The 19,033-nt window shown below is 42.8% G+C and overlaps 1 protein-coding gene across 1 annotated transcript; it reads right to left on the reverse strand.

Annotated features, from left to right (window-relative positions):
- Positions 1-12,271: 12,271 nt before the first annotated feature.
- Positions 12,272-18,292, reverse strand: LOC308317761 (putative nuclease HARBI1). The gene is made up of 6 exons (XM_080767040.1): positions 18,162-18,292; positions 17,816-17,927; positions 17,171-17,375; positions 16,055-16,389; positions 15,282-15,429; positions 12,272-12,513 (listed from the first exon to the last, which is right to left on the reverse strand). Exons 4-6 carry the CDS (start codon positions 16,306-16,308, stop codon positions 12,475-12,477), a joined length of 441 nt encoding a protein of 146 aa, XP_080623166.1. The 5' UTR covers positions 16,309-16,389; positions 17,171-17,375; positions 17,816-17,927; positions 18,162-18,292; the 3' UTR covers positions 12,272-12,474.
- Between the last annotated feature and the right edge of the window lie 741 nt (positions 18,293-19,033).

Here is a 19,033-nt window from a genome sequence, read left to right on the forward strand (position 1 = left end):
TACGGGGAAGCAGCTTTTTGCTTCTACGGGCCGTCGGCATGGAAAAAGCTCCCACTGTACCTTCGACAGGCAGCCTCTAGACATTTTTAAAGCACAGCTCAAGACCCACTTCTACAACATTGCTTTTAATTGATCTTTTATTTTTTGTTATTCATGTCCTCACTGTATTGCATTGCATTACTACTTGTTTTTTAATGTCGTTGCCTTGCTTTTCTTTTTTTCCCTCCATTGCTCTGTAAAGCACTTTGAGCTGCATTTCATGTCATGAAAGGTGCTATACAAATACAGTTTTATTATTATTAAATAATCACTATTATGGGTCCATAAAACATTTCAGCTCTTTTGAATGCATTAATTGCATACACTATTCAGTGATATATTTTCTGCCTAAATTAAATAACTGAGTGACAGCATTTGTAAGATTTGTGTTAGATTACACAGTAAAATAATATTGTGATAAATGTAGCCTATCTATTTGGAGCTGAGAGTTGGCCTGGTTTAACCTTTTCATTCATGTAAATGCAAATGTAATTAACTGATTAAGAGTAGCATTCTGATTAATGAATTTCTCTCAGTTGAATTAACAGTTTATACTCACTTTACAGTAGGCTATATAGGCCTATATGTGGTTGTTTTAAATGTAAAAGTAGACCTATATTGTCAAAGTTAAATGTCATTATAGCAATAAACTTAGCCTATATGAAAACGAACTAGCTGTTAGCTGGCTGTAAAGGTATAGGCATACACAAATTAACCATGAACTTACTTAGAAGATCTACAAGCTCATAGCGTAGATCAGTGATTGATCGGTGCCTGCTAATACAAATCAAACAGCAGATGCGACAATAGTCTGTATTCTATCCAAATGTAAAAACATTTATCATTAAGTGAATAGGCTATATATATGCAGGTTACAGGTAGCCTATATCCTTCCTTTCAGCAACTCTTTGCACGGAATCAGGACTCGGGTTAAATCAGATTCGACCATAGACTCGACGTAATAATAATAACAATAATATAATAGCTGTTATTTATAATGCACTTGACATTTGGGGAAATAAAACAATTGGAAACGAATTGCATGTAGGCTGTAAATATCCACAATAGACGGGCATGGGTCATAATTTCGTTCCGTAGGAGAAACGGGGGAAATTGCTTCGGCCTATGCCGACAAAGGAGAGGTAAACACGGGTACGTCTCTCTGCTGGCAGCCCCCAAAGCGAGACCTATGGCTCTCTGAATAGACTCGACGTAATAATAATAACAATAATATAATAGCTGTTATTTATAATGCACTTGACATTTGGGAAAATAAAACAATTGGAAACGAATTGCATGTAGGCTGTAAATATCCACAGATTCATAGCATACAGCGTTGAGAGCCACGGCATCATGTCGTTCCACAACAACGTAGGAGCAACGGGGAATTGCTTCTAGCTATGCCGACAAGGGGGAGCCAGACACGGGTACGTCTCTCTGCTGGCAGCCCCCAAAGCGAGACAACACGGTTCTCTGATTCTCCGACATCGTTGTTTGATATTTTTAAATAGGATCTTTTATGATTAATTGACCACACATATGAAGTTTAAACAACTAAATACTCCCCAAAAATAACTTGAAAGTAAATTCCGTGGGCTAAAAAAGTAGTTTATAGACCTTTTAAAAACACTCCGGTCAGTGCGGAGAAAACAGTAATGGCTGCCAGTCGAGAAATCTGAGCTCCGCTTGGCTCCGCCCAGCTCCACTCGGCTCCGCCCAGCTCAGTGTCCCAATCGACAGTGTACACTATGCCGTGTACCAGTGTGCCACCTACGCAGTGTAGTCCCCCGTTAGTGCCAGTGCAGTCACCACCCTATTCTACCTAGTATCGCACCTTGAAGTGTGTACACCGCCAATTGAGATCCACCTTTTGTCTATTATACACCCTGTGGTCTATAGTTCCCTTGCCAGTTTGTTGTTGTCATTCTGCGTACCTGCCATTGTGTTCTCTGCTGTTTGCTGTTAGCCCATGTATGCATATTAAGTCTTTGTCCATTTTATAATCTTCATTTGACTTGATCAGCCTGTCTGTGTAATTCTGCTCTTGGGTTCTGCTCATTCTTGTCTCACACCGTGACAGGAGGTCTTAATTTATATTGACATTGAGATGTTGGAGTACCAAGAGGTGCAAGCATAGTCAAAGTGGCATTGCTTGTCTAGAACGGATCTTTTGTATATTATGTTATGTTGTATTATTTGTTTTGTTTGTTGCGTTTATTTATTTGATTATTTGTTTGATTGTTTAATTGTTTTTTTTCAGAAAAATTCCTGTTGGCCTGTTACTGTGCAGAGAAAGTGGAACAAGGTGAAAGGCGAGCACATTATCACTGCGAACTATGCAACTACAAGGCTTTTGGAAGGCTGTCTGGATTTAAGAGACACGTGAACAGCCACCATCAAGGTGACTAATAATTATTGCACTCCCTCGAGTTCTTGCCCAATGCCGATGTGTGCGCTGAGTTTGAAATCTGCCTGTCCCATGTTATGGTATATGCCATGTCATGGTCCCATATATGGTCATGTGTGTATGCACATGAACATATAATGGGCATAGCGGTTGGATTTGTGGCTCTAGACAACTGGATCTCCATATAGACTAAGCTTTCTGTCAGAGTGATGTGGCCGGCGTCAATTATTGTGTGCTATAGATGTGCTGCATCAATTTGTGATTTACAATAAATGTAATGTTGTGGGTTTCTTTTTTTTTTAAGGAGCAGATTTGGTTTTCGTGGGGAAAAAAGGTATGTAATGACATTAATACATTAATGACATTGTCATTTAAATGGGTCTTCAATTGTTTTCATTACACTAATGTTTGCAAGTGACTGTAACAATCAAGTGTGTAAATGTTCTCATCTTAGATGACCTGAAGACATCCAAACCGTGTGACCAGGCAAGACAGGAAACTGACACCCATCCCAAGACATTTCAATGTCAACATTGTCCCAAAAACTTTCACACAAAACCACTGCTCAAACGTCATGTGACTTTTAGCCATCTCCAAAGCTCCGAATGTATGCTTTGCGTTGACCCGAGACGGGGCATTCATGTCACCACAAAGAATATGTGGTGGCATTCGAATTCCTGTCCATGTAATCAAAGGACCATCAGCATCTAACTGTGAGGTGTCAGAGTGCAATTTTTTTAGATTTATTATATTAGTTGTTAGTATTTTGCGACCCCATCTACAGGCCGCAGGACTATATACCTTGAAGGACCTAGAACTTGTGATATAGAAAAATATCAATACAATCATTAAGCACATTAAATATAAGGTTATTAATCTGGAAAACATTTACAACTGTACGAAGACTTAGTAATGTCTAAATGTTTTTAAATTATGAATTCATGATTGAGTTTTAACTAATGCTAAATGATGTAGCCTATATTATAAACTGTTAACCCTTATGTGTGTATATATATATATATATATATATTTCTTTTTTACAGACCAACACAAGTGTAGGAAGGAGTTTAGCATCATTGGAATTGCAAACTGGAATCTCCATGCATCATTCAACAATAATGAAAGCATTTATGCACTTTGTTGCCTTAACTGATTTTAAATACGAATTCAGTTGCTTACGGTGTGGTAACGTCCCACCAGTTGTTGTTGGTGATGGAAATTGGAAAATGGCCTATGAAGTCCCAGGTAGGCTTTACATTGTAAACCAATGACTTGCATAATATGCCAAAATTGTTCAGTCACTGGCAAATGTTAAATATGTCCTATTTGGCCTCATAGACATCACTGGATCTAAAAGCAATGTCTCAATAAGTTTCCTTTTCCCAGATATCCTTAACCCTATGAAGACAGGTAATTTTTACCCGGACAATTATATTTTTGAGAATTGTGTTAATGTGACTGAGGTGGGTGGTTCTTTCAGTACCTTCATGATGCTCAGTGACATCGTAGAAGGTACGTTTGTTTCCCTGCCCACATCACCGTTTTCTTTCTACAAAGTAGGTGTTTGGGTGAATTTCACCTGTGTTTATTGAAAATTACCCCCCTTTTTTTTTTGTCAGGTAAAACCTGTGTCTAGGTTTAAATTATGAGACTATGTAAAATATAAAGTCTGATTCAATACATTTTGCATTATGATGCAAATGGAGAAAAAAAAATCTTTAGGGGGGGAAATTATAGGCTCACAAAAGTACAATTAAAATTGATTAAAGATTGTATTATCAAATTAATTAATAAATTGTAAATGAAATGCCGGTAATGTCTTGGACAATTATGATCAATGTTATAAATAATTACAAAGGTAGTACTCAAGTGAAGTCCAATTTTACTTTAATACAGTACTAGCTTAAATTAAAATGTTAACTGTATGGAAATGGCTGTGAATCCAAATTAATGACACGACATTTATGTTCACAGTGGGGACGTTCAAGAGGCCGGAGCTTGGTGACCTAACTGAAGAGGATCTCGAAATTGACATAGTCCAAAATTGGACAGACCTGGAAAAGGAATTTATTGCAGAAGGCTTAATCAGTGGTGGGTTCAATGTGTCCTGCAGAATAATAACATTTTATATCAAATGTATAATATATATATAGTAGCCCGGGCCGTTATTATGCAAAATCGATTCGGACCCCGGGCTGTTATAAGAAGCCGGGCCGTTATTCGCCATAGGCTGTTATTTATTTTTGCACCGGCCTGCACAAGGCCATTATTTGGTTTCAGTATAAACATACAGTAACATGTAGTGCAAATATTGTCTGGAACTGGTATTACCATAATAATAATTAAAAACAAACAAAGCTACAGTGTCCCCCTGAGTGCCTCCCCAGTGTCCCCCTGAGTGCCTCCCCAGTGTCTCCCAGTGCCTCCCCAGTGTCTCCCCAGTGTCTTGCCAGTGTCTCCCTAGTGTCTTGCCAGTGCCTCCCCAGTGCCTGCCCTGCAGTGTCCCCCAGTGTCTCCAATAACAATACAAGAGCAATAATATACAAATTAATCTTAATTTATTAATCAAATTAATTAATCAAATTTTTCAAAACCCCTCGCTCCCAGCACCATGCCAAAGCTTTTTCCTGCAGGAAACACTGCAACCTAACAACATAGTGTTAGTTAATTTTTTACATCTGTTCTTTTTTCCATGTTGTCTTAGCATACAATATCCTCATTAATGCATAGGCCTGGAAATGGGGTAAAATACATTTGGAAATGTTGTAGAATATGAATTGTTAAAAAAATAATTGTGGGAACTAAACTTGTGGGACTGTAGCAATCTCAATGCTATACCAATACTCATCATCTTCCTCCAATTTAGTGCAACAATATTGTACAAGACCTACAAGCTCACAACGCGCTGAGGCTTCTTTGCACACCGGTCACGGCTTTTTGCACCGGTCTGCACCTGGCCATCATTTGGTTACATACAGTTCCATGCAGTAATCTTTTTTTAGTATGGTAAACAATAAACATTGCAGGCAATGCATTTTGATTTAATTGTAAGAGGGAGCGTATCAACACACAGGTGTAACCACTGTTCTGATTGAGCATGGGGAAGCAGCGGACAAATACATGATTTCATTATAAACTGTAAGCAAATAAATAATAATGTATGCACCGGTAGATTTTCACCCAATGAAAATTTACACTTCACAGATTATAGGCCATTTGGAATTAGAACAATCGGTTAAAGATTGACCGAGAATAACACGATTTAAATATCAACTTTTTTGTTGCGTGAGGATTTGTTGCGCTGAGGTGTTTTATAGTAGGCTACTATACTTGTGAGGACCTGGCTGCACGCCGCGCACCAAACTCACAAAGCGCTGTCATGATGCAACACTTGGAGCTTGTACTACACGGATGACAATAAACATTTCACAGACTTTACAACTTTACATTAAAACAATTGGTTGTGCATAGGCTGCATAGGCACTTGTGAAACTAAAGTAGGCTATAGCCTAGATTTATTTTATAGATGTGGATTGTGGAGGACTGGTGTTGCGCTGCTGTGAGGTGATGGCGTGCGGAGATCTGCAAACTCAACACGGTGAACACGCATATAATAATATAAATGAGGGCTGAGGCTGATGAAGTTTGCATATAACGGCCCATGGGCCGTTATATGGAGGAGGGCGGTTATTTGATGGAGGCGGTTATTACGCAAAATGGTGTCGGAACCTGGGCTGTTATAAGAAGCTGGGCGGTTATTTGCGCATGGGCTGTTAATTGGTATTATACGGTACTTTAAATATGAGTCCTCTAATAATAATTTAAAATAATACCCATCTAAATAATATCCAGATAACCTTTATTTGGGTAAAACACACAGGTCTATTGATAAGTAGTCTAATGGAAACATTAGAAATGTACTAATTTTGCTTTGTATAGGCTTGTGTTATATCCCACGATTTTCACCCCATTTTTTCACCCAGTGTCAATTATTTAACCCATTTTGACCTGAGATCAGATTCTAAAAATGTCTTCTACATCCTGACAGTTTTCTGAAAAAGCTATATTTATATGTCGGTCCTTCTTCGACTTTTCAAAAATAGCAGACCTACAAGCTCGTAGCGCCACTCGGTGGCGCACTACGAGCTTGTAGATCTGCTATTTTTCAATAGCTAAAGCATAACATAATGCTAACACCCAGAATGGGTTAATGTAATCATGGGCGCTACACCTCCTCTGCCAACCTGGGGGGGCAGTGGACCGACCTCATGCTTCCTTCTATGCATGTCCACTTGTTAGTGTTCCAGGCTTAGGGCTGTATTTTGCGTGTCTTAAGGACCAGGTCTTATTCCCTAACTTGAGTAAACTAAAGACCTGGAGGCGTGATCAATGCTCTTTGGCCACTCAGAATATCCAAATGGCATTGATCACGCCTCCAGGTCTTTAGTTTACTCAAGTTAGGGAATAAGACCTGGTACTTAAGACACGCAAAATACAGCCCTTAATGTCTAATCTCTCCTTTCAGTCTTGACCTGAAAATGTTGGGAAACACCCAATAAAAAGACTGCTATCAATAGTAGAGTGAAGGACATTGATCGTATAATGAACACTTGTGTTTATCTAATGTATTGATCATATTTTCTATTCTATTAAAAAAGGCACATCAACAATGAATCCATACACATCGAAGACTTCCTATTCTCATCTTGCACCTTGGATGGGAGGAGCTGTCAGAAAGGGTGACATTCTTCCTAAAACGGAGGTAAAAAAGGGATTGAAGAAAAGAGAAACGAAACAGACGGAGGTTGATCGTTGGGATGAGGACCAAATCATGACACTGCTTGAGCAAAAAACTGTGAGTAACGCGAATGGATTTAAATGATTTAGAAACTCGATTGTATTATAAATAATTATTGTTAATGTGAAATAATAATCAACTAATATTACTCCAAAAAGAAATCAATCGTCGATATGAGGGACGCCTGTCTTCATCTTGGTGTCTCGAATGAAGGATCCGAGACAGACCTTGTCAACAGATTGTCAGAACTTGTTAACTTCAAAGATGTATATCCAAAACTATTTTTGAAGTTGCAGAAAGCCGGTGGTGAGAATGATACTGAAATTGAAATTGAAATTTATGCTAACATGTAACTATGTCAACATTACAGGTGGAATCTTGCACTTCTCTTGCACGCATGGTGTAGTGTACTATTTCAACTTCATGCTTTGGCAGGAGTCTGCTCGGGATCATGTTGACGGTCTCCTACAGAGAACACTTCTTCGACTTCAGATTGTAGTCCAACAAGATTTTCCATTACAAGTTCTACGCCATCTTCCCCGTCACCAACAACGGTCCCTGGAAGCATGTTTCCACCATCTGCCCCTCCACCAAAAACAGTCCCTGGAAGCACGTTTAAGCCATCTGCCCCTCCACCAACTACAGTCCCTGGAAGCACGTTTACGCCATCTGCCCCTCCACCAAAAACAGTCCCTGGAAGCACGTTTAAGCCATCTGCCCCTCCACCAACTACAGTCCCTGGAAGCACGTTTACGCCATCTGCCCCTCCACCAAAAACAGTCCCTGGAAGCACGTTTACGCCATCTGCTCCTCCACCAAAAACAGTCCCTGGAAGCACGTTTAAGCCATCTGCCCCTCCACCAACTACAGTCCCTGGAAGCACGTTTACGCCATCTGGCCCCCCGACTATGGTCCCTGGAAGCACGTTTACGCCATCTGGCCCCCCGACTATGGTCCCTGGAAGCACGTTTACGCCATCTGGCCCCCCGACTATGGTCCCTGGAAGCACGTTTACGCCATCTGGCCCCCCGACTATGGTCCCTGGAAGCACATTTACGCCATCTGGCCCCCCGACTATGGTCCCTGGAAGCACGTTTACGCCATCTGGCCCCCCGACTATGGTCCCTGGAAGCACGTTCAGGGATGCTAATTTTGAAGTTTCATCAGACGATAAGGTCAGTAAATGTAAAATAAAGAATAACACTGTTGTGGGGGCACAGTCGGTAGTGCTAGTGTAGTGCCCAGGATTAGATAATTGACACTGGGTGAAAAAATGGGTTTGCAAAATTGTGGGATCTTGTTTTATTTATTAATTACACTGTTGACCCTGCCATAGGCGTAGTGTTGTAATTTAACATGAATTAAGAACTATTTCATTTTTAGGATGCTTTGATAGTTGTGCTGGCGCCAGCTCTCAATGATGAGACAACAGACCCATCACCCATCACACCTCTCATTGAGTGTGCAACACCTTTTCCCCTGAGTGTAGGAGACCTACATTCAGTATGTCCATTATCATTATTGGACTTCAGGGCAAAACCATCCCAACTTTGGTTGACTTCAGACGTGAGTGTGTGTGTGTGTGTGTGTGTGTGTGTGTGTGTCTAAAGTAATTACAGTCATTTTGAGGGTCTGGGGTTCAAAGTAAATGAATCCATTTTCATTGTTTACCTATTTCTACCATATAGAGCAACCTTCATCCAACTTTGACCCCTCATGGGTCTATGGAACTATTTTTGTGTCGAGTATCACTATGCCAGCAGCAGTACAAAACCGAAGGGCGCGTTCGGAAATGCGCCCTGAGCGCACTGGTGTGCTCTCTTGTCGTTCGTTTATTCAGTGCACTCAGTGTGTTGTCGTTCGAAAATCCAGTGCGCTGCGCACCGGGTGTGCTGAGTGCACGCACTGAGCAACCCTACCCTCAGGGTAGGGTTGCTCGGTGTGAATGGTGTGCTTACGTCACAGCTGTGTCTCTAGCGCTCCCAGGTGGCGAAAAAGGAGGAAAATTGTCGCAAAATGCAGCATTTGCGGTCTAGGGCGTCAGTCACACCTATCAGACAAGCGTCTTATCAATGTTTTATGGTTTCATCTGTCTTGTCGTTTGTCACATCAATTGACCACAATGCTTTGCGGAATCTGGGCGGTGCGTGGGCGGTGCGAGGACATGCGGAAACAGATCCACGTGTTGCCTGTTGTTGTCCTTACGCTGTTAGCTGCGGGACACAGTAGCTAGTAGCTTGTTGGTTGTGTCAACGTGTTGCGTCTCCACTTTATCAGTACCACTACCACAGTAGGTGCCAAGTCTGGCACTGATTCAGTGTGTATGTATATAGCCTCCAGGTACGCAGACTAAGCATGGCATCATTGTGGGAAATTAATATTTTCTGTTAGCAACGACTCCATTATTTTTAATAAAGCGCATCCATTTTACCACAACACACGACTTGTTGCATTTCAGGCTGTTAGCCATGACGCGGACGTCGATGCAGGCTATAGGCGAAATATAGGATAAGAGATGACATGCGTCTCCAAGTTGGAGCCTATAGTTGCGCCTGGGCGCACGGCTCTCTCCTATCTGCAGTCCGACCGTTCAGCGTTACTTCAGGAGAGGAGACGACAGATTGAAGAGTGCATGCCACTGCTTTGGCATTGCCAGTGGACACCTCGATGTTAATGTTATTAAAAAAAATGAGAGAAAAAAAAGGGGGGGAATCATATTTGAACCATAATCTGAAGTAGGCCTAATGTACAGTAGGCCCATTGGGCATAGCCAACACGGCACATCATTATCACATCTACATTTATCCTTCAACATTTCATGCCCAAAATGATTGTTTGGGAGCATGCAGTAGCATTTTCAGAAATATAAGTCATGGCTACGACTCTTTCATAATCTCCAGTCCAATGCGCACTGCCCATGCGAACTGAAAACATGTTCATTCATATTGTAATAGATGTGGGTTTTCTATAGTCCGTAAATATCAGCCCTGGAAGCACCACAGACAACAAGGTACAAATAGCAACCTTTATTATAATGTTGGACAAATACATAGTATGCAGAATAACGAATACAGTAAATACGTGAACCCCCTATTAAAACCAAGTAGTCTGTATAAATACAATGTCTATCAAATAAGCAAGTATAAATACAATGTCTATCAAATAAGCAAGTATAAATAAATACAATGTCTATTAAATACTACAGTGTACACAATACACGATACACGTCTTCAGCTGGGTACTTAACTCGCCGTGATGGCGGGACCCCCCAGGGGTCTGAGCTGTGACGCCGTCCAACTCCCCAGGGGATGCTTAGCTGGCCGGCGTGCCGCGCTGACAATACAGTCTCTTTAAAGTTGGTGGTCAGCTGTCATCGTAGGTCGCGGAGCGAGGCGGCCGATCACTCTGCTAATTCCCCCAGCCCTGTCTATCTACAGGAGACTATAAGTGTAGTCTCCCCTCCTGCTTCATTCACAGCTAACTCCCCCTCGCTGTCTGTCTTCACTGTCGGCTGGACTATAACCAGCGAACGGCCCCTCCCGCTTCCCAGAGTGCCGTGCCACAAGACGTATGCTCCAACTTGTACAAACACCCAAGTGTCCCTTTTATACTGGCGTCCACCACCTGAATTCACTGCCGTCAATCAGTGCGTCTCTGCTCATCAATCACTGAGCTCCTCCTCTGCTTCACACATCACAATATGAACAGTTTTATTTTATTTTAACAACCAAATCATATGGAATGGTTTGAAGTAGGCCTTCATTTATAATGTCGCATCCTCTGTGTAAAGCACTGATGTCCTTTTATATCGTTGGTCCGTGCAGTCAGACGGATAACTATTGATTATGGGTCGGGTGGAATAACAAACTGATACGAGGTGGAACGAGAGATCTGAACGGAGTCGACGCGACACCTGAATTATTTGATAGCTTGCATGCAATCTCTTTTGATATGCTACTGTACTGTTTCTGCAGTTTAGAAGTAGCTCCGGTCCATTCTGTCAATGCAGGGTGTGCGTGTGCGTGTGTACACGATAAATATCTAGTACATTTGTATATTCACGTACAGTCGTACAAGTAGGCTACACAGCATAGGCACTCAGATCATAACACAGGGCAGAATCATATAAGCATTAGGAGTGAATGATAAAATGCATGCACCTTGAATTATAACGTTTGTTTTAATTTTCTGTTCGGCCACGACGGGCAGGGATTATATTTTCCTGTTGAATTGCTTACTGGAACAGACCAAACTACTTTACTTAACAATAAAATCATTTTCGTTACGAAAGCGCATAGGCTCTTTCCTCTTCCGTGTCTGCACTCTGCAGAAAAAAAACAACAGAGTGTGAAAAGACCGCCCAGTGCAGCGTAACAAACGGACCTTCTCTCCTATTGGTTGGCGGGTAAACCCAACCCTTTTTGTCTTGTCTGAAGTCCCGCCTTGTTCTTCAGTTTGTCGCCTACAAAATGTTTTCTGTCTTGTGTCTTGCCCCCCCCCCCCCCCCCCCCCCCCCCCCCCCATGAAACACGTTTGTCTGATGAAACCACGTGACTCCCATTAGAAATGCATTGGGAGCTGTCTTGTCTGATGCTTTTCATCAGACAACCATAAGACGCTTGTCTGATAGGTGTGACTGCGGCCTAGTTGGTCGCTTGAGCCTCATCATTAAACACGCATCAACGTGCAGACCAACAGCAGGTAAAAACTAATGTTATGAATTACCTTTCAATGATAAGCAACGTTTAGTTAACGAGTATTTATTGTCTGTGAGGAAGCCAAGCTATGGCTAAGTAGCCTACTGTACATCACCATACAAGTGTTCACCAACTTCACCATGTACATGACTTTGGCTGGCCCATGTTTATTCAGACCCTGGGGATTAAACTGTAAATTAAACTGTTGCTCATTTTACTGGGAACCCCCCCTCCCCCCAGCCCAGGGTCCCTGAACCCCACTTTGAGAACCACTGCTATAAATGATAGTAGTCTTATAACTCAGTAGCCTTAGCTAGTTGTCCTGCTGGAACACTTTGGTTCTGTTTGTCTCTAAACTTGCACGCTTAAACCAAATTACCCTTAACATTCTTACAATTATATTCATTCACTTGTTTTAGGGTCCAGTCAGCAGGACACTGTGTCCAGTGACTCCAGTCTGGGCCAGTCCAGTCAGCAGCAGTCAGCTGAGCCTGAGGCAGGATTCACCTGGACGCATCCTGCTATCCTGCTCCTCATCGCTCTCTTTGAAGAGCACAGAGAGAACTTCTCCTCTGTGAAGATGACCAAGAAAAAGGCTTGGGAGCAGTTAGCCAGGGAAATGGGAAAAGGATGATATGGACTTACTGGTACACAATGCAGCAACAAGTGGAAAGGGATGCTGAAGGTTTACAAGGACACACTGGCCCATAATAAGAGGTCTGGTGCTGGCAGAGCTACATGCCCCTATTATGCTGCCCTGGATGCTCTGCTGCACAAGTTCCCCAACATAAACCCCCTGTCAACAGCCAGTAGCAGCAGTGGTTTTAAGCCACCAGCCACCATCCCTACACCTCTGCCCAACTCTCAGCCTCCTTCCAACATCACCGTACCACCATTCACCCCTGTCCTACCTTCACCCATCTACACCCCACCACCTCCACCACCACCCACCGGACCAGATGACCAAGACAAAGCTAGAAAAAGAAAAAGTGCAGAGGAGCCGACTTGGCTTAAAGAATATAGAATAGAAGCCAAGAGATGCGGCAGAGAGGAGGGCAGAACAAATATCACAACGCCATACAGAAAAAATGGGGATGTTGGGCCAAATACTGCAACAGCAGAACAAGATGTTGGAGCTAATGGTGGCAAAGACAAATGAAAAATGAATTTGAGTTTATTTTCTTCAAATCGCCTTTTTTTGTGCCAACAAACATTAAATGCCATTGATTAAATGAGAAAATCAACATGTTACCCAGTGCTAATGCCTAAGCTGTACATTGGTCTAAATTGTTTTTGCATTTATGAAAATAAACATTTGAAAGATGCAAGCTTCAGAACCAGTTTATTTGACATGTGCACACTGCACATTTAATAATAATAATAATAATAATAAAACTTTATTTGTATAGCACCTTTCATGACATGAAATGCAGCTCAAAGTGCTTTACAGAGAAATGGAGGATAAAAGAAAAGCATGGCAACAACATTAAAAACAAGCAGTAATGCAGTGAGGACATGAATAACAAAAAATAAAAAATAAAAGATCAATTAAAAGCAATGTTGTAGAAGTGGGTCTTGAGCTGAGCTTTAAAAATGTCTACAGAGGCTGCCTGACGAAGGTACAGTGGGAGCTTGTTCCATACCGACGGCCCGTAGAAGCAAAAAGCTGCTTCCCCGTGTTTTTTAGTTGCCATTTTTTTTGGCAAAGCGAGCAGGCCGGCAGTGGAAGACCTTAGGGGGCGGTTTGGGACATATTTAGGCAGGCAGTCATGTAGGTAGGAAGGTGCGAGACCATTGAGAGCTTTATAGACAAGTAAAAGAATTTTAAAATCAATCCTAAAAACAACCGGAAGCCAGTGCAGTGATGCCAAAACTGGAGTAATATGTTCTCTCATCTTAGTTCTAGTTAAAACTCTGGCTGCTGCATTTTGGACAAGTTGTAGTCTGTCAGTTGTTTTCTTAGGCAGTCCTGAAAAGAGTGCATTGCAGTAGTCAAGCCGAGAAAAAACAAAGGCGTGGATTAGCGTTTTTGCATCGTCCAAGGACAAATAGGCTCTGATTCGTGCAATATTTCTAAGGTGAAAAAAGGCAATCTTGGTAACATGATTAATGTGTGAATTGAAATTCATTCATTCATTTAGCAGTTACATTCCCCGAAACATCAAGATTTTACAGTGAAAAGTGGAGATATTTTACTAAATACATTTTCTGCCATAACTTTCAAATTAATATGAAACTACTCCCCAAAACAACTACAAGTCTTAGGAATTAATTGTTGGGTGAGTGTACATTCAGTGCTACAAGTTTAAATGCAGACAACAAGGTCAGTCTGTTAACCATGCACGGATAGGACAATCTATGCTGTGTATTTGGAACACATGCAAGATCACACTATTATCATTCAATATTCAAACCAATGTATTCACCAAAACCAACTTAGTTCACTATATTTGTGTGTGCTTGTGCTCCGGACAAGTGACTTGTGTGCCCAGACAAGTGAATGGGAAATGTTAGTTAGTAGCAAAAGTAGAAAGTACTCATTATGCAGAATGTCACATTACATGTTTTAAAATGTTGGAAAATAGGCGATATACAATCTCACAATGCATTGTGACACAGTGTGAGGTGGTAGATGGGCTATTTTCAAATGGCTGCAATCTGTACAAATAGCTCAAAATGTTACTTAAATGAATCGTACTTAGTTACGATCCACCACTACCTGGCGACCGCGTCCCAATTCTGGGCATGTCATATACCAAGTAAAAAAATGTTTCAATGATGCAAGTCAAACTGTGGCAACAAGATGTGAGTTTGTGTGTAGTGATGAAATGGGGACATTCAACTATAAATGTGGAGTGAGTATGGAGGCGATGTAGTTCCTCTTCCGAGTGCCAACTGCCTGCCAGCGATCATGCTCCTGATGCAGTTCTGCAACGAACAGCACCCTGTCCTGGTCATGGCGCTCCTCCTGTGGTGGATCCTCATGTAGTTCTTCCTGTCCATCCTGTGCATTTTGTTTGTGTTAGGATTGCACTTGTCTATGGTTTACTTTTAAAGACCACTGTCCTGTTGACCCATAGAACGGCTGCCACATGGCGGAGAGACAATCTCCATCCTAACTTTTAAAATCATTTTAACTTTAGTGAACACCCCAGATGTTTAAGTTGCATTTGACATATGCCCCCTTCCTATACAAACCCATTGAAAATAAAAACCTTGGTTCTGGTGACTCATACTGCCCTCCTAATATGTGAGGGGCTGTGTCTTTTCAATTACTTTATTTATTTGTGACTCCTGTGATGTGAATTATCAACCGAGTTAGTAGTTATTTATGGCATACCTGGATCATGTCCTCCACCTCCTCTTCATTGGCTAGACATACATTATGGAGTACGCAGCAGGCCATGACACACAGCGGGATCAAGTCAATCCTGTTCATGTCTAGATACTTCAGGCGGCGAAAGCGTCCTTTAAGGAGTGCAAAAGCCCTGTATACAGAATGTAACAGCACAGTGATAGTCATGTTAGAAGTGTCAAAAGGTATGAGACCTGCAGGATTGCAGTGATAGCTATTACACTATTTGCCTGTTAAAGGACCACTTCTCAACCTATCTTCATATAATACGTCCATACTAATAATCATGATAAAATGGCACCATTTATTTCTGTCTGTCGCGGTCTGTGTCTCATAGGAGGGCTGTGGGCAGATCAGAAACCCGGTGTCCACCAGTGACATCATCGTTAGGCAGATCATTTTTTTAAACAAGAAACAAAAATGTTTAGATTTGTATTATCGTGAGAACGATAGCCTGCAGTTTCTATTAGCTTGTATTCCCCATCGATGATGTCACTGGTGGACGGGTTTCTGAACTGCCCATAGCCCTCCTATGAGACACAGACCGAGTAGAATTTGTTTTGCCATTTTATTGTGATTATTAGTGAGGACCTATTATATGAAGATAAGTTGAAAAGTGGTGAAGTGGTCCTTAATATGTACCACAAACACCATCCTTTATAATAGGAACAATCACATCACACAAATGGACAAATTATTGCTAAACCAACCAGCGTGAAAGGTGTGAAGTGGTTGCACTAAATATAACTATTACAAACCTTTCAATGGTCGTCCTGGTGCCCGACAGAGCCAAGTTGTAATGTTGCTGCTCTAGGGTCAGGTGGCCATTATCTTTGAACCTGACCAACAACCACGGCTGTAGGGGGTAGGCAGGGTCTCCAATGATGTGTGTGTCGTCTGGCATCATCTGCTCAGGGTTGGCTTCAATTCTTGCAGCCAAATCGGACTCTCTGTAAACCCTGGCATCATGCACCGAAGCAGGATATCCACTGAAGCAGTCTGTGAAGGCCATGCTGTGGTCACAGACTGCTTGCAGGTGGATGCCGTGGAAACCCTTTCAGTTTACATAAGACTCTGGGTACTTCAGGGGAGCCTTCTCATCCGCCGCCTTGCTGGCACAACCTGGGGGGCCTCTGCCAAGGTACTACGCATCTCCACACAGGCTCTTGTCTTCTCTACAGCCGAGTACTGTGCCCCAACCTGGAGCAGAAGCCCACACGCCAAGAAGGTTGACACGGCCATAAACAACGCCCTCCGGATCATCACTGGCTGCCCGAAACCCACCCCCCTGTTCTACCTGCCGGTCCTAGCAGGAATAGCCCCAGCTGGCCTACGACGAGAGGCTGCCACCCTCGCCCTGGCAAGAAAAGCCCAGGAACACGACTGGCACCTCCTCCATGACACCACAACTATGGCAACAACACCAAGCAGACTCAAGTCCCGCCACCCATACAACCGGTCTGCGCAAGAGCTGCTTATTTCCATCCCGGAGGATCTGAGTACTAAAGCCTGGCTGGCGGCAGCATGGAAGCAGGAGTGGGAGTCGGCAGGACAGACACGTCTACACCATTATGTCCCGGATCCTGGAGGTGGCGTCGACGGAGAAGACCTACCTCGCCGGCAATGGACCCTCCTCAACCGCCTGCGCACAGGGGTCGGCTGCTTCAAAGCGTCCATGAAGAAGTGGGGCCTAACAGACAGCGCAGCGTGCGAGTGCGGGGAGCCTGAGCAGACTGCCAACCACATCATCAGCGCCTGTCCCCTGCATAGACCACCTTCAGAGGAGGGCCTCTTCCGAGTGGGACCTGAGACGAGGGCATGGCTACACGACACAACGCTGGACATATGACGATACACGAAAGAAGAAGGGGAGCCTTGATTGGGATATGGGTCCCATCAATGGCTCCAATCACTTTGGGGAAGCTATAGTTTTTACGGAAACCCTTTATGATCTCTGCTACCCTGGGCCCAGTAGGCCATACTATAACAGTTTTTGCGATCCGAGACAATGCTTTCAGGACTCTCTTGAAGCAGGCCTCTACTGTTGACTTTGTCACATTGAAACGGTCACTGAGCCCCCTGCAGAGAAATAAATATTTGTATTTGTCAATACAAAATGCAATACTTTGTGTGATTGATTGATTAACAGTTTGCAGAATGGGTACATTTAAAACAAAAGCACAACTCAATACAAAAACTGTTACTGTGGACGACACCATGATAAAGCATTACACTTGTTTACAACAGGGTCCACCATCAATTCATCAGAACATTTAGAGACGTACAAATATACACAATTATCATATAAAGAAATTCTAAAGGGGAAAACATACATTAAGGGGAAACGGGGGTGGGGGGCAGTTTTGAAGGAGTCAAGGGATTCATATGTCTTAATGGCTGTTGGGCGTTCTACATTTTGGTGGTATCGGTGTGTAGTTTGTGATTGAATGGACTCGTTGATATAGCTAGTAGTAGCTAATTAACTAATGAAGGTATAATATGTCACTAGGCTAAGTTACCTGAAGGACTCCTGGTTGCCCAATAGCCACAGAACAATCAACAGCTGCTTGGAGGCTGGAATGGATGATCGGCCCACTCCATGTTGGTTGATCAGGTCCTCTGCAATTTGCTCTGTTAAGCAAAGCAAGACAAATGTAACTTATTTGTGGAGCACATTTCAATATGGTATTTCAAAGTGCTTTACACAACATTAACCCTCCTGCAGGTCAGTTCTGCATGGTCAATATATTGGTTAAAATCATGTCAGGGTTAGTGTAGTAGATCCCAGGAAGACTAAAATAATTTTGGTCAGTATCATGCAAGAGCACCAAGAGAGTAAAAACACATAGATGGCATGTTAAGGACCTGCTAGGACTGCAAAGGTTGTGCGTGTCATCCTGAAATGCTCCTTGAAAGCATCGTCCCTGTACTGAGGAACGACCCTCTCTGCATAGTCTGTGATCTTCACCCTGGCTTCTGTTTGGGCAGGGGCTGCCATTTGCAGCATATGTCTGTCCACCCTCAAGTCCTGGTCCTAATAGAGGAAATTGTATAATCTATCATATAGCCATGTATTGTCACTCACTCATATATGCAGTTAAAATGTTGGTGTGTAGCAAGCAGGCAGGCAGGCAGGCAGGCAGACAGGCAGACAGACAGGGCAGGCAGGCAGGCAGGCAGGCAGACAGACAGACAGACAGACTGACTGACTGACTGACTGACTGACTGTGTGCATTCTGTACCTAGGTACAGAACGCACACAGTCAGTGTGCACACAGTCAGTGGGCAGCGCTGTGATTAGCCCAAGGCTATAGTGCCTACTTACATTCTCAACTTCGCCATCATCCTCGTCGCTGTCCACTATTGCAACAACAACAACGGCTGAACTTGCCAACAGAGAAACAACTGTAGCCATCGCTTCTGCCATGTTGCTCTTCTACAGTAGGCTAGGCTACTTGCTTGTGAAGTTGTACTTGTGCTGCGTTTCTCGTTGGCTGCAGAGACTCGAGTTTTAGTGCAGGCGTAGGATCAAAACAATCACAAACGTGCACGCCCCCTACAGGAAGGTGTGTTTGGTTGTAACTGGTCGTTCGTAAATAAGGCACACTGAACGCACTCTGTGACGTCACCGCCCACCACACTCAACAAACTGACCACATTCCCGGTGCGCATTTCCGAACGCGCCCATAGTTCCATGTGACTGAGGTCAAAGTTGAACGAAAGTTTCCCTATGGTAT

Source organism: Protomyctophum bolini (assembly GCF_963924005.1).
Source record: "Protomyctophum bolini genome assembly, chromosome: 6".
NCBI lineage: Eukaryota > Metazoa > Chordata > Actinopteri > Myctophiformes > Myctophidae > Protomyctophum > Protomyctophum bolini.